This window comes from Pinus tabuliformis, chromosome J (genome assembly GCF_031772625.1).
Source record: "Pinus tabuliformis cultivar Carrire ecotype Pingquan chromosome J, CPIR1, whole genome shotgun sequence".
In the NCBI taxonomy this organism is placed as follows: Eukaryota; Viridiplantae; Streptophyta; class Pinopsida; order Pinales; family Pinaceae; genus Pinus; species Pinus tabuliformis.
In genome coordinates this window covers 297,667,096-297,688,684 of record NC_142295.1, presented here as the reverse complement: position 1 = coordinate 297,688,684, position 21,589 = coordinate 297,667,096, and the positions used below count along the sequence as shown (strand labels likewise).

General features: G+C 34.4%; 1 protein-coding gene across 1 annotated transcript in view; it reads left to right on the top strand.

The window, feature by feature from the left end:
• The window catches only part of LOC149226933 (uncharacterized), a 98,578-nt gene extending 80,883 nt beyond the window's left edge, over positions 1 to 17,695 (top strand). Inside the window, 1 exon segment of the mRNA XM_089380359.1 lies at positions 17,364 to 17,695. Coding sequence (XP_089236485.1) covers positions 17,364 to 17,695 — 332 coding nt within the window.
• Positions 17,696 to 21,589: the final 3,894 nt, after the last annotated feature.

Sequence of the window (21,589 nt, the reverse complement as noted above, 5' to 3'; positions counted from 1 at the left end):
AAATCACACACTAGTAGCTCAATCTTCTTCTCCTTTTATAACCTCTATCCCTTTCCAATACCAAGGGAAAATACCATGGATATTTTGATAGGAAACTTTGAGAGGATCAAATGGACCTTGCTCAAACTTCCAGAAGATTACCTTGGGAAAAAAAACAGGGTTTTAGCTCAAAGTTTTTCTTTTTATGTGCTTACAAGTAGTAATGCACCTCTCCCCTTTGGGAATTGTGTTATCATGCCTTTAACACAAAACGTATATTACTGTTATGAAACTAGCTCACAAAAAGATGGAAAAGACAGATCCACGCCTTAGAATTCAGCCTCTTCGAGGGGGAAACCTCCTTTACATTACATAAATGAGCAATTCTTGGATGATTCAAATGACAAAACCTCCTTTCTATATATAGGAGTCTAAGGAGTCATAATATAACCCAACCGACCTAACAATAATAATATAAAGCCACAAAAATAACAATAGAGGGATTCTATGGGGCACAGTAATAACACTATGGGGACAATAGGGGCACAACAATATTAATAAGGGATACAACTACAATAGTAATGGGGTAATCACTAGTATTATAGGGACCCAACATGCCTCTCTCCTTCAAAAAAGTGTTGTCCTCAATGCTTCAGTAGTTCTAGATGCTTCTGTATAAAATTCTCATCCTCCCATGTGGAATCTTCAGAGGATAAGTTCTTCCACTTGATAAGATACTCTGAAATTGATCGATTTTGTAACTATCAAGTTCTTGTTTCTGTGACTGCTTCTAATTCCAATATAATTTTTCCTTCCTCTTCAAGTTCTGGCAATATTGTTTAAACTGGGAGCTTGTCACCTATATCCTTATTTAGACATGAAACATGGAAAACTGGGTGCAATCAAGAAGCTGCAGGAAGCTCCAATTTGTATGCCATAGTACCAATCTTTTGCAACACCTTGTACGGATCACAATACTTTGGTGATAGTTTATTATCCTTCTTAGCTTGCTTGAGGGACATTTTCTTATATGGTTGTAGCCGTAGGAATACCCAATCACCTACATCAAAACTTCTTTCACTGCAATGTCGATCTGCCTATTGTTTCATTCTATTCTATGCCAACACGAGGTTATCCTTTAAGAGTTGGAGGACATGTTGTTGATGTTCGATGTGATGTTCCACTGCTTGAACCTTAGAATTTTCTCTTAAATATGATGTGATGGATGGTGGCTGATATCCATAAAGTGTCATAAATGGGGTCATTTTTGTTGCTGTATGGAAGGAAGTGTTATACCACCATTCAGCCAGAGGCAACCATTTGACCCATTGTGTATGTTTATCAGATACAAAGCAATGAAGATATCCTTCCAAACATTTGTTTGCTATCTTAGTTTGCCCATCAGATTGAGGATGATAAGATGAGCTATGAGCTAACTGAGTACCAAGATAAGAAAATAATTCTGTCCAAAAATTTCTAGTGAAAATGGGATCTCTGTCACTTACAATAATCTTTGGGTTTCCATGTAGCTTTTGAATTATTTCCATAAATGCAGTAGAAATTGTACTGGCTTTAAATGGATGTGATAATGCACAAAAGTGTGCATACTTGGTAAGTCTGTCAACTACCACCATGATGACACTCTTTCCCTCAGACTTGGGTAAACCTGTGATAAAATCCATTGAAACCTCCCCCCAACATTGGCTTGGAATGGATAAAGGTTGTAATAGACCCGGTGTCTTAATTGTTTCAACTTTATTTTGTTGGCAAACCAAACATTTGGCCACAAACTTTTGAATATCTGATTTAAGGCCCTCCCAAAAAAAATTCCTTCTTAACCCTGTGGTAAGTTTTTAAAAATCCTGAGTGCCCTCCTAAGGGAGAAGTGTGCAATTCCATAAGAATCTTTTGTTTTAGTTGGGAATTCTTATAGAGGTATAAGTGATCTTTGTACCATAACAAATCATTTTGCCAACTAAATGTATCAGACATACTGAAGTCTTGTTGTAACTTTCAAATAAGTGCCCACACTTCTTCGTCATTCTTCCATTCCTCCCTTGCTTCGTTTATCCATTCTGGTTGGATAATAGAAATGGCGCACAACAATGCTTCCACATCCTCATCCTTTCTTGAGAGTGCATCTGCCACCACATTTTTCTTTCCTTTTTTGTAGATGATTTCAAAGTCATAACCCAACATCTTTGTGACCCACTTTTGTTGCTCTTCAGAGGATAATCTTTGTTCTAAAAAGTATTTAAGTATATCATGATCCATTTTTACCTTGAAGTGTCTTCCCATTAGGTAGGGTCGCCATTTCTTAAGTGCATGGAGTATTGCCAACATTTCCTTCTCATAAATAGCTTTGTGTAAGAACTTTCCCTTGATTGGACGACTTTCGAGAGCAATGGGTCTTTCATCTTGCATTAAAACAGCACAAATTCCATTTCCTAAAGCATCACATTCCACAATAAAGGTTTTTGTGAAGTCTGGCGTAGTTAAGACCAATGCTTGGCACATTGCCTCTTTAAGATGTTCAAAGGCCTTTGTTGCTTCTGGAGTCCATGAAAATGCATCTTTCTTCAATAATGTTGTTAGAGGTGTTGCTATTCTCCCATAATTCTTAAAAAACTTGTGATAATACCGTGTCAATCTGAGAAATCCTTGGAGATGACTTATGTATGTGGGGATTTTGCATTCCTTAATGGCTTTAATTTTGCTAGGGTCTACCTTAACACCTTCATGAGATACAATAAGACCTAGATATTCCACCTCTTATACTCCAAAGAAACATTTGGAGATTTTTCCATATAATTGTTTCTCCTCCAATAGTTTGAGAACCTTGTCAACATGTTGAACATGATCCTTCCCAGACTTGTTGTAGATTAGTATATCATCAAAAAATACTAAGACAAATTTTCTAAGGAATGGTTTTAAAATGGAATTCATCAAACCTTGAAATGTAGAAGGTGCATTGATAAGGCCAAAAGGCATGACCAAAAATTCATAATGACCCTTAAGAGTACTAAATGTTGTTTTCAGAATGTCTTCAGTCTTCACTCTGATTTGAAGATATCCTAAATGAAGATCCAACTTGGTGAAGTAAATTGGTCCATGCAATTCATCCAATAATTCATCAATGACAGGAATGGGAAATTTATCTTTAATAGTGAGCTTGTTGATATCCCTATAATATGGACACATGCACCATGATCCATCATTTTTTTGCACCAATACTACTGGAGTAGAGAAATAACTTTGACTAGGTTGAATTATACCAGCCTCTAGCATTTCTGCAACCATACGTTCAATTTCACTCCTTTGGGCATAGGGATAGTTGTAAGGCTTGATGTTTGTAGTAAAACTTACTAGAATCAAATGAATAGCATGATCATGATCAAGAATAGGTGGGATGCCTTTGGGAGTCTCAAATGCCTTGGAATGATTGTCCAAGAATTTTTGGAGATCTGGAGAAATAGATGATTTCAATGTGGGAACCTCTAGAAAACATAATTGTGAAATTATGCCTCGTTGTTTTTTCTTTAGAAGCTTTGTCATTCCATTAGAGATGATTATCTTTCTCGGTTTCCCTACGATACCCCTTAATTCAACTTCCTTTCCTTCTGAACAAAATTTCATGAAAAGTTCTTGAAAATTAAAATCTATTGTACCCAAGGATTGTAGCCATTGGACTCTTAGTACAACATCAACACCACCCATTGGAATGGAAATCATTGAGTTATTCAATACATATTCTCCCATGGATAGCTTGATATTATGGCACTTTCTAGAGCAATTTATGGTTCCTCCACTTGCAACCATCACTTGACACTCTGGTGCTGGATATAGGAAGCAATTCAATTCCTTGGTTATCTTACAATGAATAAAATTATGGGTACTACCTGAATCAATCAACACTATTACATTTTTCTTCTTGATAAGTCCTTCTATCTTGATAGTTTGAGGAGTGGTAATTCTAGCCAATGCATTACAAGATATGGTCAGATTCATTTCTTCTTTCTCTAGGGTTTGTTCCTAGTGTATATCCTCTTCTTTTGATGTTTCTTGTTCCTTTTCATCCTCCTCTTCACAATCTATGTAAAATAATTTATTCTTAGCACACTTAAGATCTTTAGCATATTTTCTATCACAACTGTAACAAAGCCCTTTTGCTCTTTTTTCTTCCAATTGTTGTGGTTTCAACCTTGTAGGTTGTGAAAGGATAGGAGCAACAACACTTCCATATTTACAGTTGTGGAAGGTCAATCTGATGCTCAAAGAGAAAGTTATGACGATTTTCCCCAGGTCACCTATTTGGAATGTAATTCAGGAGTCTGCAAAAATACCAATTTCCTTAGATCATATCTCCGCAAATGTAGCACAAAAATCTCTGAAATTTGGAACCAAGATTTAGCGCGATTTATTCTCAAATGGGTTTTTTTTTTAGCTTCTGAAACATCGCAGAAAAAAAGTTATAGCGAAAATGCCACGATGACTTATTTGGAGCAGTGAAACCCTAGAATCCAAAGCTCTGATACCAAATGTTATGAAACCAGCTCACAAAAATATGGAAAAGACAGATCCATGCCTTAGAATTTAGCCTCTTCGAGGGGGCAACCTCCTTTACATTACATAAATGAGCAATTCTTGGATGATTCAAATGACAAAACCTCCTTTCTATATATAGGAGTCTAAGGAGTCAAAATATAACCCAACCGACCTAACAATAATAATATAAAGCCACAAAAATAACAATAGAGGGATTCTATGGGGCACAATAATAACAATATGGGGACAATAGGGGCACAACAATATTAATAAGGGATACAACTACAATAGTAATGGGGTAATCACTACTATTATAGGGACCCAACAACTACCCTAGGTGGTAATTCTCCTCCAACAAAGGTAACCCGCGTTACAACTTACAAATTACATACCATATCGTAAAATCAATTTTAGAAGATGAATGGATAGTTAAAGTTGGAAAAGATACATACTAGCTAGAATGTTGTATAAATTTTAATGAAAGAAATAACAATTGAGAAATAGATTTCCACTCAATTTTAGTTGGTCTTCAAGCATGATGGTGAAGATGAGAAACTTGCTAGGTCTAAAGCTGAAGCATAGTCCAATAGGTTCACTAACAATGGAATTGTTGTAATTAGTCTCCAAGTGGGAGATTATTGGTTTAGGAGCCTTATTATCTTCTTGATTTAAAGGTATTGTTTTATAGTCATGCTTGTACCCTAGTCCTTAATGGTAGATGTGGGGGGGAAGTTCCACTACTATTGTCATAAGGGGGTCCATGGGGGGTGGTGAAAATTCTTTAGATCCCTCCCTAGTGTGGGTTCCTTGAAACACACCAAGATATAATTTGTTTGGAAAAATTTCCTTATAAAATATTTTAATTTCATAGCCAATCTAGATCATTTATCATTAGGTCATAGATGTGACATTAGAAGTTATTTTAAGGTTTTTTGAGCTAGAGGGAAACACTTCTTTTATGAACAACTTGTATTGTGCCTGTATTATTTTTGAGAGAGAATTTCCATTGAGAGTGAGGAGACTATGAGAAAGAAAAGAGGATGTTGTAGTTGATGTGTTGCAAGCTGTATGACTTCATTTTGTTGTATGGAATAAAAGGAAGGATGCAATATTTTTACGTGGATGTAGACCAAATTGGTTGAACCACACATATTGGTGTTTTCTTTGTATTGTTTTAGTCTATGTTTTATTTTGGCATTCATGTTTATTTTATTTTTCTATATGATATTGTTCCTAACACATTGGGATGTATGGGGTCTAAGCTACTATTTAAGTAAATATCCTCTTATCATTTGTGTTTGAATTCCCCATACATCTTGGAATATTACTTAGTGAGCATCTAACATAGAAATATGAACTATGTAAGAATAATACAGGGGTTAACATAAGTATTATGAAAATTAAAATTTTAAAGATATACCTAAGTAAGGAATTAAACCCTAGGGATATTCACCCCCAATATATTAGACCTAGCTTGAAATTTAATAAAAAAATCAAATAAAAAAAATTCATACCTTGCATTGATTTTTTTGTAATATCTCCTTCTTCAATGAAAATATGCATAACTAGACTCTTCTATAATCACATTAGGAAATTCACTCAGGAAAATAAAGAATATACCACAAAAATATTGAGCAAGTAATCCTCTCCAATTAGTTTCTAATCACAAGAAAAGAGGGAGGCACCACTTTATATATGTGAGGCACTCCCTAAACCCATACATGAATTGCAATGTGATTGAAACAATATGAGGTGGTCATACCATGTGCTTAAGTAAAGCATGAACCAAATACCTTGTTCCCAAGTGAAACCAAAAGAGAATATCATAAGTGGTTACTAAATCCTCATTCATAAGGGTACCCTCCTCAATCAAGGGTCAAAGTACACATGTGAAGTTAAAACCATGAGAGAAACCTTGAGAGAAACCAAGAGGACTCTCACACATGAGAGAAGAAAGTAATATATTAGGCATTCCCTTGTGGTAGGCTCTAGAACCACCACACATGTGAACAGAAAATAAAACATGAAATGCACCCTTCTATAAGGATTTAAAAACCTCACACATGTTAGTTAGGAGAAAGAGTGCACCTAGGAGAGGTGTTCACAAACACGACAAGTAAATACCCCATCTAAGAAATTAAGAATCACTCCCATGTGAGAGCAAAAGGTCCAAAGGAGGTGCACTCCACATGTGTGCTAGGATATCATGTTATGACCACCTCAATAGTATCATGTTTAATCCATATGCTACTAGAGTTAAAGTGATGATGTGGACACCTATATAACGATGTCATTACACTATTATGGATCCTTAAGTAGTGAAACATATCCCAATCCAATGTCATGGATCTTAAAAAGTGCGATGGATATCTTGATGTTTACATATTTTTGTGATTGCTGGTACATGGATCCCAAGGAAATACCATGGATCCTTATGCAAGTTCATGGATTTGAATGTGGAAGACCCATCTATAATAGTAAATCAAGTGTCAACACAAGTCATTAGTTAATTCATAATAAGTGATCTTTTCCAACGACATCATAACATAAGTTAATTTTATAATTTTCATATGTTTACCATGGTGGTACAACCTTACTCTTATTACATGCTCCAATGCATAAGTAAGGAAGTATTTCCTCGGGAACTCAATGGAAATAGGTAAGACAATGGAATAACTTATGGAAGGGGAAAAACTTCATGTATTAACCTTCAAATTCATATATATTAAATATCTCCTATCTAGTCAAACTAGTTTTCTACAACTAGGAATCTTTATTTTGTACATGCACACCTTTTTTATAGGGAGGTATACTTAGAGTTACTACATCGACGCTTTTTTATATTGTTTTTTCTTTTATTTTTTAGTCCCTATTTTTAGCATAGAACTTAGAGGTAAGGGCATTTTTAAGACGGTGGCATAGATCTAGCTTTATCAATTTAAATTTTCTAACTTTTCATGCTCTTCACATCAACCTTTTGGCTTCATTTGTGTTTGACTTACATTGTCCTTCAATTTACATAACTAGGCCTTGTTGGATGAAGCTTTTATAAGCCAAACTTGGATGAGATTAATATCTTTTAATGAAATGAGTGTAGAAATTTAATGTGTAGATATAAAACTTCTCATGTAATTTACTAAAACAAAAGACTCAAATCTACTCTACTCATATTCAAAATTCAATTCACGATCATGAGCATAAATCATAAACATGCATCAAGATTAAACACGCATACACAAATATTTATCTAGGGGAAAGAAACTTCTCAAAACCCCTTCCTATATGTATTACATTAATCAAAGAATAGACATGAAATACAATGCTTGCTCAAGCTTGGGCAACCCTTGCAAGTGTTTGAACTATCTCTCTCCCTGACTGGCTGACTTTGGCCAACACTGCCATAAATTTTCTTGTCCTCCAAACTCCTATTTCATTGGATTGTTCAATGATGAATTAAGCCCCCATTTCATAGGAATTTTCCTCCAAGGAATTGCGTAAATAATCTAAGCTCATCCTCTGACCGCATACACCACCTAGACACCTCAAAATAATTTACAACTAATAGTACAATTCCTTGGAATCTCCATCTCAACTGGGTAACTTGAATTCTCTTCATGAAACAACTATTATGGGTTGATTGATCATTTACATGGTTGATCATTGAGTTGTAACTGAAGCCACACCCCACTACTAGACCCTCCACTAGTTCATCCAATAATTAAAACTATTTTAACTCACAATAACTCAATCTCACTGATTTAGATTGCTAGAAATTAACAATCACTCATATTGAAATGAACTAAAGTCTTCCAAAATGAATTATCTAAGCTAATTTGGTGACACAAGCCATGTTAGTCAAGCTAACTAATCAAAGTTGTCTACTGAAATAGAAATTCATATTTTCTCTCTAGTTTGACCAAGGCATGCTAAACTAAGATTTTCTTGCTACATTTTCAATAGTCCCTTTCAGAAAGAAATGGATTATCATATACCCCAATCCTACCTCTATGGAACTCGAATTTACCCTTTGACAAATCCTTTGTCTAAATATCTGCATCTTGTTCCTTTGTTGGAATGTAATCAAGCAACATGATCCTCCTCTACACACAATCCTGTAGATGGTGATACCAAATATCTATATGCTTCGATCGATTGTGAAAGACTCGATTTTCAGAGAGCTTAATGTAGCTATGATTTTCACAGTATATCATAGTAGGATCCATCATCTGACAAAAAAGTCCCATAAGAATCATGCTCATCTAGATCGCCCCACATGCTACTTAACTTGCAACCATGTATTCTACTTCTCCTGAGTTGAGTGCCTCTGATATTTTCTTCCTATTGTACCAAGAAACCATTGTAGAACCAACATTGAAAATTCCTCCTAATTTACTCTTCCTGTTTGATGGAATCCCTGCCTAATCTGCATCTGTGAAGCCACACAACTTCACTCCCTCTATCTATTTGTACAATAATCCAAACTGGTTGGTTCCTCTGAGTTACCGTAGAAGATGCTTAGTTTCCCTAAAAAATTATTTGGTAGGCCTAATCATTGCTTTACTGCATATCACATATCTATTAATTTGTTCATTAAATACATTAATGCACCCACAAGTTGCTGATAGATGCTAGCTTCCACTAGTTCACCTGAAGTAGCATGCTCTTTTCTCCAACTGGAGGCTAGAGGTATCTCCATGGGTTTGTTATTCTCCATGTGAAAATTCTTCAATATCTCATTAGCATACTTTCCTTGAGAGACAAACTGTTCCCCATCTCTTTGCCATACTTCCAATCCAAGGAAGTAGTGCACGAGCCCCATGTCCTTCACTTGAAATTCTCTTGCAAGATCCTCCTTGCAAGATCTAATCAACTTCTCATCATTAGTTAAAATTAAATCATCAACATATAACATAATAATCAATAATTTACATTCAACAATAATATGATAAAGGTTTGCATCCGCTTCACTTTTGGTGAAGCCCAACCTTGTGAGATAATTGTCGATCCTGGTGTATCGAGCACAGGTTGCTTTCTTGAGGCCATACAATACACGCTTGAGTCTGCACACATGAGAATCTCACTCAAAGGTCTTAAAACCTTCTAGTTGCTCAATGTACACCTCTTCATCAATAACTACATTGAGGAATGATTTATTCATATCCATCTCGTGGATCTTCCACCCCATCTGCACTGACAAAGCAAGTATAGATATAATGGATGAATACCTTTCAACTGGTGCAAAGGTTTCCTCATAGTCAATTCCCTCAACTTGAGAGAATCCCTTGGCCACAAATCTAGCCTTATAATTCTCTATGCTTCCGTCTGTTGCATGCTTTACCTTGTAAAGTCATCTCGAACCTGCCACTAATTTGTTTGTTGGTCTTGGGACCACTTCACAAACATTTTTTTTTACAATGGAATCATACTCTTCAACCATTGCATCAACCCATACTAGTTGCTCTACTTCTTCCTCGAAAGAGGATGGCTAAATCTTAACTAAATCTATCATTAGAGCCATGTAGCTTGTGTACCAATCTGGTGACCTTCTCTACCTGCGTTGAGAAGTGGGTGCTCCCATAGTCTCTCTAGCATCATGCATCGACCTCTCAGCTTCTCTGATTCATTTTATTCCTTCTTTGGATGTTTCTTCTTGAGTGGATGTCTCCACTCTCTGCTCCTCAACTTGTGGCTCCTCCACAACTTCCCAAGGTTCCTCCTTTAGAGCCAAAGCTCTCGATCTGCCTGCAACTAAAGCTCCCTCTCAAGAGGACATCTCATTGCCTTCTCCTCATCAAAATTCACATCCCTTCGAACAACTATCATCTTAAGGGATGGAAGGTACACACGGTAATTGTGAGGAGTTTCTAGGTAACCCAAAAATATCCCCAACTTAGTTGTTGGATAAAGCTTCTTCCTAGAGTCTTTGGACACATGGCAATAAAAAATTCTCCAAATATCCTGAAGTGAGACACATTTGGCCTTCTCTCCGAGAAATCCTCCTCCAATGTAATCATTCCTAGAATCCGATGAGGACTTTGGTTCTGAAAGTATACTACTGTGTTGCATGACTCTGCCTACAATTGAAGTGGTAGGCCTTGGTCATGCAACATTGCCCTTGCTACTCCCACAAAACTATGGTTCTTTTTGTCAACCACTCCATTTTGTTGTGGGTTGTGGGGTGTTTAACTCCCGTCAAATGCCTTCTTTTGCACAAATTTTTAAACTCATTCAACACATACTCACCTCCATTATCACTCATGAGAGCCTTCAACTTCTTGTTGGTTTCCTTCTCTACCAGTGCTTTGAAATCTACAAACTTGGAGAATTTCTCATCCTTCTTCCACATGACGAAGAATCAACACTTTTGTGAGAAGTCATCTTCAAAGATAACATAATATTTCTATCTGGTAGTGGAAGTTGTCGAGAAAGGTTCACAAACATCAGAGTGGATCCTTTCAAGGACTACATATGCTTTGTTATCTCGATCATGGAATGAGGAATTTGTGTACTTCCCCAAGGTCCACCCTTTGCATGTATCTTGTTGATCAAGTGATCCTTTGGGGAGGTCTATGGTAATCTGTTGCATAATATTTAGGGTGCCATCATACAAATGGCCAAGTCTTCTATGCCATATTTCACTGACATCTCGGATCTGCATCTTCTCTACCTCCGTGTTTAATGCAACATAATCTTCCACGTCTAGCTTGTACAAGGTCTTTACATGAACCTTGATCTACTTCACTTGTCTCGTGGCTATGTGTGTTAAGAATGCTTTCAATTTTTTTGAAGATAACATCGTAGCCACAATCTTCCAACATAGAAACTGTAATAAGTTTTTTTTTTTTAGGCTCGAAACATACATGCCATCCTTGAGATTGAGAGGGGAGCCAAAATCCCTCTGAAAGGTAACTGTACCAATACCGGTCACACTATACCTTCCATCATCTCCCATCTCGAATTCCATATGGAGGTATTTCTCCTCCAGGTCACTGAAAAATTCTTTATTTCCCGTCATGTGGAACGAGGTACAACTATCCAACTACCACACACTCCCCATCACTATGCTCATCAGGCATGCGATAAGGGTGAAATTAAGATTGAATTGTAAATCCAAGGCTTCATGTGCCACTCCTCCTAAGGTCTTCTTGCTTGTCTTATTGTGTGGACACTTCATGTCATAATGCCTGAATTCATGACAATTGAAGCATTTTATTTTAGAGAAGTCCTTCTTCTTTCCCCCTTGATTGGACTCTGGTTTGGATTGGGATTTTTTCCCTTTCCCCTTCTTTTCCTTTCCAACCAAGGCACAATTCTCCTCATCCTCATACTTGGACGAGGTCCCATCTTCGGTGTTCTACCTTATCTCCTCTTGTACCAAATCATAGCATAAGTGCTCCTAGTTTGGTAGTTTCTCCCTCTCATTCACCAACTCTTGGTAGCTATGCTAGCTCTTGGAAAGGCCTCGAAGGGTTAGGATTATCAAATCATCCTCTTGAATAGTAACTCCAACTCCACCAAGTTCATCACGACATTGTGTGAACTTTCTCAAGTATTGTTGAATAGAATTGTTCTCCTGCATCTTGATATTTCGAAGCTTATCATTGAGTGCCAGTTTCTTGTGGTCACTGTTGTTCTGGAGAAAATCTTTCAGTGCATGCCACATTGCATACGAGGTTTCTTTCCAATGGAAATTGGAGACAATATGGTCCTTTACACCCTCCAATATGATTCTCCTCGCCTTAGCTACACACTTCCTCCATTCTGCTATGTCTTTGACATCAGATGATCCTGGTTTTGAAATGTCAATCTCGACAAATTCTTTCAACCCATTGTCCTACAATATCACCTCCATGTAGTCCTTCAAAGCAACAAAATTCGAGCCACCCTCAAGGGTATACTCAAACCTTAGACTATAGAACACCATCATGATAGCTCTAAAGAATTGATCTTGCAAATTCCATCCTCCTGTAATAGCAACTTCGAATTCTTTGCTCTCCTGTGAATCCTGCTCTTATACCATGTAGAAATTTAATGTGTAGATATGAAATTGCTCATGTAATTTACAAAAACAGAAGACACAAATCTACTCTACTCATTTGCGGAATTCAATTCACGATAGCAAGCATAAATCATAAACATGCATCAAGATTAAACACACATACACAAATATTTATCTAGGGGAAAACAAATTCTCAAAACTCCTCCTTATTATATGTATTGCATTAATGAAAGAATAGAGATGAAATATAATGCTTACTCAAGCCTGAGCAACCTTTGCAAGTGTATAAGCTATGTCTGTGCCTGACTAACTAACTTTGGCCAACACTTAGCCAATTTTCGTGTCCTCCAAGTTCCTACTTCCTTGTTTTATTTAATGAGGAATTAAGCCCCTATTTCATAAGAATTTTCATCCGAGGAATTGCACATTTCATCTAGGCTCATCCTCTGACTGCATGCACCACATGTATAGGTCATAATAGTCTGCAACTGATAAGACACTTCCTTGGGATCTCAATCTAAAATTCTCTGCATGCAATAGTTATATTGGGTTGATTAATTAGTTAACTAGTTGATCACCGAGTTGTGACTGAAGTCACACCCCACTACTAGACCATCCATGAGTTCCTCCAATAGTTAGAACTAGTTTAACTTACAATAACTCAATTTTACTCATTTAGATTGCTAGATATTAACAATCACTCATACTAGACTAAACAAAAGTCTTCCAACTCAAATTATGTAAGCTAACTAGGTGACACAAGCCATGTCACTCAAACGAATTCAATTCATCCAAGTTGTTTGCTGAAATATAAATTCAAATTTTCTCTCTAGTTTGACCAAGGCAAGTCAAACTAACATTTTCTTGCTGCATTTTCAACAATGAAATGAGAAGGAAAAGGGAAAAATAGAAATTTTTAAGTATATATATGATATAAAGTATGTTAACTCAACTATATTCTTAGTAGTATGATTTGAGCTAAGTCTTGAGGACACTTAGTTAAGGACAATTATGCCCTTCATATTTCAATTAGAGAGAACAATAAAATCTTTATTGTTAAGCAAGAAACTCACACACAAGAACATATTGACTAAAATAATGTTCATGCATGATGTATGGTGTGAAATGTACAAAACATATGAGGGCTAAGACCTAGGAATTGATGTAGTATGGTAGAGTCATGTGATAGAACTAATGAGAGAAAGACTAGGTTGTCATGTCTATGATGGAAGAACTAGAAGAACGAATTTAGATAAGAAGATATGAGTAAAAGAACTCATCCAAAGAATAGACCACTCCAATGGTGGTATGGAAGTAATTACCCTTGAGAAAGCAACAATGACTTTTTTCAATACACTTGAATCTATGCACATTTTGCTAGGCCCATTTTTTTTGAAAGTGTAATTTACATTGACATTACATATAAACTTTTAATTTTTGGGTTTAATCTTTTGAATAATATTCATGAGTGGGCCTAATGGTTAAGAGCATGTGTTTCCTGGTGGGCCTAATGGTTCAAAATTGAAAGGGGGTAGAGTATGTATGCCTTCGTAGACTTAGCAATAAAGTCAAATCATGGGGAAGTGAATCCCTTAGCTATGACCTTAAAATTAGATAATAATAATAATAATTTATTAGAATGAATATAAATATCTTTAATCCCCTTCAAAATTGATCTATATGTATCCTGGTTTGGTAAACTTGCTCATTCATTAGAATCCCTTTCATAAAACTTTATATCTATATCTATATATTATTCCAATAATTTCTAAATTTTTATTGAGATTTCCAAATCTACACTTTCTTCAGCCCTGGTAGAGCATTAGAGCATTCTTGAGTATATTACACCAACTTACGGAGTAATTGAGTTTGTTTGTAAATGATACACGATTCAAATTAATAATAACTATAAACTTTAAACAGCATTATCAAATATTGCCTGTGTTATAATTATTTGATGTCTGTGCACAAAGACTTTCAAAAGTTTTGATTCCTTCTAAAATCGATGTTGTTAAGGCTGCCAGTGGAATCAAATCATAGTAAGCCTGAGTTGTTCAAGAAAAATGTCACGAGTCACTACTGCAACAATGACGATACTAGCTTGTAGTATATTATTCAATATATTTTTATTGAGATTAATTCTTTGATTTCTTACAGATAGCACTCCATCGGATGTATTTAGTGGTTATGATTTGATTTTTGATGTTTGGTAGATTCATAATAGTTAAAGCTAATGATTTTTTTTTGCAAAACTAAAACTACAGAATCACTAGGCTTTAAATATCTTTTTTTTTTTACCATCTAGATTTAGTGGTTATGATTTTATCTTGGTAGTTATGATTTTATCTTTTGATGTTTGGTAGATTTATAGGTATTAATAGTTAAAGCTAATGATTTTTCTTTTTGCAAAGCTAAAACTACAGAATCACTAGAATATCTTTTCCTTTTACAGGATCACTAATCTTTTCTTTTTACAATCTAGATTTATAAGCCATTTTTTTTTGCTGTAAAACAGTTTTGTATAACTAGTTTTTAGTGAAATATTGAATCAACTTCTGATTGAGGAACAGAATATAAGTAGATCAGGAAAGCTTTATTGATGGAAAGAAAATAAATTATGGAACATTTAACAAAGAATTTTAGTGGAAGGAAAATAACTTATGGAACATTTAACAAAGAAATTTAAAGGAAATTGTAGACTCACTAAAAGGAGGCTTGAGCTTAATTGTACTGTAGATTTGGGTCATGGTAGGGAAGCCACAAAGTGGATAGTTGAATTTGTGTTTTCACACTTCATTAACCAACTCTACAATTTTGTTAAGGAGAATCAATTGTAAATTTGGATTATGGCCACAATGTCAATACTTGGATTTGTAATTTCACTTTGTAGTATTCAAAATCTACAATTAAAGATGACTAAATATTGATAGAGATGAAATCTAAAAATTTAATACATCACAAGATTTGATATAAAATATATATATAATATAAAGTATGTTAACTCAAGTATATTCTTAGTAGTATGATTTAAGCTAAGTCTTGAAGACACTTAGTTAAGGACAATTATGTCCTTCATATTTCAATTAGAGAAAACAATAAAACCTTTATTGTTAAGCGAGAAACTCACACACAAGAACATATTGACTAAAATAATGTTCATGCAGAATGTACGATGTGAAATGTACAAAACATATGAGGTCTAAGACATAGGAGTTGATATAGTATGGTAGAGTCATGTGATAGAGCTAATGAGAGAAAGACTAGATTGTCATGTCTATGATGGAAGAATTAGAAGAACAAATTTAGATAAAAAGATATGAGTAAAAGAACTCATCCAAAGAATAGACAACTTCAATGGTGGTATGGAAGTAATTACCCTTGAGAAAGCAACAATGACCTCTTTCAATACACTTGAATCTATGCACATTTTCCTAGTCCTATTTTTTTTGGAAGTGTAATTTACATTGACATTACATATAAACTTTTAATTTTTGGGTTTAATATTTTGAATAATATTTATGAGTGGGCCTAATGGTTAAGAGCATGTGTTTCCTCATGAGCCTAATGGTTCAAAACTAAAACAAGGTAGAGTATGTATGCCTTCTTAGACTTAGCAATAAAATCAAATCATGCTGAAGTAATTGAGTTTGTTTGTAAAGGATACACTATTCAAATGAATAATAACTATAAACTTTAAACAGCATTATCAAATATTGGCTGTTATAATTATTTGATGTGTGTGCACAAAGACTTTCAAAAGTATGGATTCCTTTTAAAATCGATGTGGTTAAGGCTGCCAGTGGAATCAAATCATAGTAAGCCTGAGTTGTTCAAGAAAAATGTCACGAGTCACTACTGCAACAATGACGATACTAGCTTGTAGTATATTATTGAATATATTTTTATTGAGATTAATTCTTTGATTTCTTACAGATAGCACTCCATCGGATGTATTTAGTGGTTATGATTTGATTTTTTGATGTTTGGTAGATTCATAATAGTTAAAGCTAATGATTTTTCTTTTTGCAAAACTAAAACTACAGAATCATTAGGCTCTAAATATCTTTTCTCTTTACCATTTAGATTTAGTGGTTATGATTTGATCTTGGTGGTTATGATTTTATCTTTTGATATTTGGTAGATCCATAGGTATTAATAGTTAAATCTAATGATTTTTCTTTTTGCAAAACTAAAACTACAGAATCACTAGAATATCTTCACTAGAATATCTTTTCTTTTTACAGGATCACTAGAATATCTTTTCTTTTTACAATCTAGATTTATAAGCCATTTTTTGCTGTAAAACATTTTTGTATAACTAGTTTTTAGTGAAATATTGAATCAACTTCAAATATATCACTTAACAAAGAGAGCAAAAGCTTCTGATTGAGGAACAGAATATAAGTAGATCAGGAAAGCTTCATTGATGGAAAGAAAATAAATTATGGAACATTTAACAAATAATTTTAATGGAAGGAAAATAACTTATGGAACATTTAACAAAAAAATTTAGAGGAAATTGTAAAATCACTTCAAGGAAATTGTAGATTTAGGTCATGGTAGGGAAGCCACAAAGTGGATAGTTGAATTTGTGTTTTCACACTTCATTAACCCAACTCTACAATTTAGTTAAGGAGAATCAATACTTGAATTTGTAATTTCACTTTATAGTAATCAAAATCTACAATTAAAGATAACTAAATAGTGATAGAGATGAAATCTAAAAATTTAGTGACATCACCAGATTTGAATTTACCAGTTGTATTATTCAGTCTATGCACGTAGATATTTTGTTATTACTGTAATGAGGTTCTAACGCAGTTTATTCTCTGGTTTCCAGAGTATGCGTATAAAATGAAAGTTACTGAAAAATGTGACATTTACAGTTTTGGAGTTGTTTTGTTCGAGTTAATTACGGGCAAAAAACCACTACAACCACTTGAGCAGGGAGGAGACCTTGTGACGTGGGTAAGGAATTCAATTCAGACAACACTACTGACTTCTGGAGTTTTTGATGGTCGATTAGATCTGAGCCAAAGGAGGGTGGTGGATAACATGGTCCTGGTATTGAAAATTGCTCTGTTTTGCACCAGTGTGGCACCTTCTGACAGACCAACAATGAGGGAAGTGGTGGCAATGCTGATTGAGGCTGGCGGTGGAACCAGTAATTGAGTCTACATCAGAAACAACTCCACTGAATGAAGACAACAAAGAACGATCTTCAACTTTCCTTACTAAGAAATAATGTCTTTCCTCTCTGTGATGGGATATTACTAAGTAGAAAATAGTCCCCTTTAATCAAACTATGATTAAAAAAAAATATTATTATCATTATTATTTTATATACATTGTTTTTGTTTATGAGATACTCAACTCTTTTACAATAAATAAATTGGTCTTTCAAGACTGGTGAAAGCTTTACATTTGGAAACTCAATTACTCAACTCTTTTACAATAAATAAACTGGTCTTTCAAGACTGGTAAATAGTGTGTTTTTTGCAGATGTGTGAAACCTTAAATTTGGAAATGATTATGCTTTGTAAATTATTTGTGTAATGTATTGTTGTTTTCTAGGTGTAGTTTTGTGTTGTGAGTAATGGTGTGAGTTGTTAATTATTTTATGTGATGTTTTAAAGAAAAATTTAAAGATGTTTTTACATATTTTTTTTTAAATTTTTAATAAATTTATTAATATACATGAGTGTATTTAACTTTGGGCAATTGGAATTACATATTTATTGGTATGAAATTAGTCAAATATATAATAACATTGGTGACATATAGTTGAGTTAAAGCTTTTGTTATTCCATGTGTTTTATTTTTATTCTCTCATATTGAACTTAACTATTATGTTTCAAAATTTGCATATAGAAGTTGTTAGCATGATACAGATAAATAATGCTAAGAGATATTTAAATTGATATTAGTATGCTATGGAAAAGATTGATAATAATTTTTTACATATGTAAGGTAACAAAAAATTATTATTTAATGACATTGTTTTACAAAATATTATATTCATATTTATATAACAAAGTTTGACAATTTATATTTTACCCAAAAAAAATTCTTTGAAATTCACATAAGAAGTTATGTTTTGTTATTGTTAATTTATGTGGATGATATTTTGTTATTAACAAATCATAAAAATACTTGTGATAAAAGTATAATCATTTCATATAATAGTGATATTTTCTTTTTAGGTAATATCATTGTCATTATTTAAATTATTTAAATAAAAGAAAAACAGTAACAACAAATTTATATAGTTGTATGTGTTATAGAGTTATTTAAAGAATTATAGAATAAGGTTGAAAATATTAAAAAAAAATGTTTAGTAAAACAATTATGTGTTAAAATACAAAATAATTACTCTCAGTTTAAAAATGCAAGCATTAATTTATTTGATATATTATCAAATTTAATTATAAAAATATAAATAAATACAAATAAAAATTATTTAGTCAATTAAAATTTAAACAAAGGAGGTTATCTTGTCTCACATAGAGCCTAGATCCATCTTAACTCCCGATCTACCAAGCCCCGAGAGGATCAAATCTCTTTTTAGTTTAAAAGATGTTTGCATCTCTAGAAATTTGATCACTCTAGGCACTTGGTAGATCTAGAGTTAAGATGTATTTAGGCTGGTTTAATTATTAATTATAAATATAATTGTTAATTTTATGTTTTTAATTTAATTTTATTCATTTTATTTTTATTTTATTTTCACCAAGTCAAATGTTAAACATTACAACATCTCTACCATAGTGGAATGTCCCCAAAAAAGTTGTAAATATTTTATTTTACCACAGTAAGAACAAACTAAATAATTATTATTGCTCGTTTGAGTTGAATAATATTGTTAATTATTGAAAATGAGAAATGATTTTTAGTATTAGCAGATCTTGTAACTTCTCATAGGAGGAAGTTGGAAAAAGGCAGTTGCCGGAAAAACTCTAACTACCTCCCCTAACTGTGAACTAATTCCAAAGAAAAGGAAGTGGGGTGTAGGAAAAACCATGCTGAAATGTCAAGTGGTAAGGGCAGAGTTGCTAAGTTTGGTAACGACCAGATAACATAAGCCCTATGTGCGAGCAACTTGCAGAAGACAGAGTTCTTGTGAGCAAGCTTGGGGGGGAGATTTGGTCTCGAAAGACAAATGTCAAGGACGGGTGGTTGACAAGTAGCAGAAAACAAAATTGATCTCTACCACTGGAGTTCTTCCTTTAAATCCTGACTCAGGTAAGTGGTACCTCTGGGAAACTAATCTGTTGCGCATAACTAAATTATGTGTCTTTTTCTGAGATTAAAAGGATGTAGTTGGAGCTCTCAATGTCAAAAAGATACTTGAAAATATTAACAGTAGGATAATTATTAGCATTTATTTCAACAGAGAAAGCAAGATGGTAGAATTGGGACCAACAGGTCACCTTAAGCACTAGTATTTTTTTTACAGTAAAGTCATTATCTGTTGGAATGGGGAAGTCTATATAATCTGGGCCATGCAAGCTGTGGAGTTATGAACTGTACAAATCTTTTAATGTTTGGTAAATTAATTATAGCAGAGCTACTATTGTAATGAAATGGTAAACACTTCTTTGGTTGACTGTGTAAATTATAGAACTATAAATTAGAAATACAACGAAGAGAACATAGAATAGAAAGAAGGAATATCAAAAAATAAAGATTACAGATAATGCTAGAATCCAAAAATGCGGGTTGTTACCACGGTTAAAAACCAGGGTTCGACCCCAGAGAGTTGATGTGATGTAATCAAGAAGGGCCTAGTGGGGAATATAGGGGTATTTACCCTAAAAGCCACTCTAGGCTAGCAAACTAAAGGAGATGGCCAATAAATAAATTTGAAACTCTGTAATATCCTCTAAACCCTACACGGGTAAGGAACCCCACAGTAATGGAAGAGCTGAATAACCCTCGAACGAGTTAACTGAGTTTTCTAGGTACTTAATCTAAAACAATGAAAAAATGTAGATAATCCAATTTCAAAAAGGGCAATTGCTAAATTGTTGTTATCATAGAGCCGCATATAATTCTCGGTGAGCTAGAAAGTAAGTGGAAATCCTGACTCGTGGTTACCACAGCCAGTATTACCCACATCAACTGAACAGAAATCGAGAACAGGATTATCATGCATAATGTAAAGGATTGCAAGCTTAAAACATTCACGCCTCAAACAATAGTTCAAAAACACATTTCATGTGGAACCAGAACCATAGAACATGAGGAAAAATCCAAATGAGTTCAAATTACAAAGTCTGTCAAAATAGATTTACAGGTACAAAGACTGTCAAAATAGATTTACAAGTCTTACAAGAGATAATGTAAATTTTCCCCAAAACTCAAACATGGAATTACGCTGGCGCGGTTAATGTCTCAAGACCCGTTGCCAAAAAACAAATACATACATCTCTTAAACCATACATCTCTTAAACCACTATGGACTCACATACTATTACAAATATCTGATTTCATTTTAACTTCAAATTCCGGAAAAAGAAAAACAGAAAAACTCTTGAGAGTTGCGACTTTAGCCCCAAAATAACGAGAGGACTCCCTCTTGTCAAATAAGCATCATTCCAGAGGTAATTCTTACCCGGAAGCCCTCAGGTGATGGAGACATGCAAGGTAACCACCATGCATTGACAGCTTGAAGACCCTAGGTTTGTAGCTATAACCCCTATAGACAGAGTGCACCGTGAACATTATTAGCGATAGAGCCAGTAAACAGGTGATAGATAAACTTCTATAATAAGAAAATATATCAGAACTCCAATGTAAAAACACTTACCCGGGATGCATTTATCGGAGGGAAAGCCATAACCCTGCACCTGTAATTCTTTCATCCTGTTCGAAGCTCTGGATCGATAGATAGAACAAGCCCGTGAGAGAAGAGGTGGAAACGGAGTAGGCACCAAGGAAAAGGAATGAAAAATGAGGCGTAGCACTTGAGAGCAGGGTTGATCAAACCTCTAGAAAAATATTAGCTATAGGATCAAGCGCCTAGGTCTTCCACTGTTGATGCGATGAGGAGCCCGAGTGAAATAG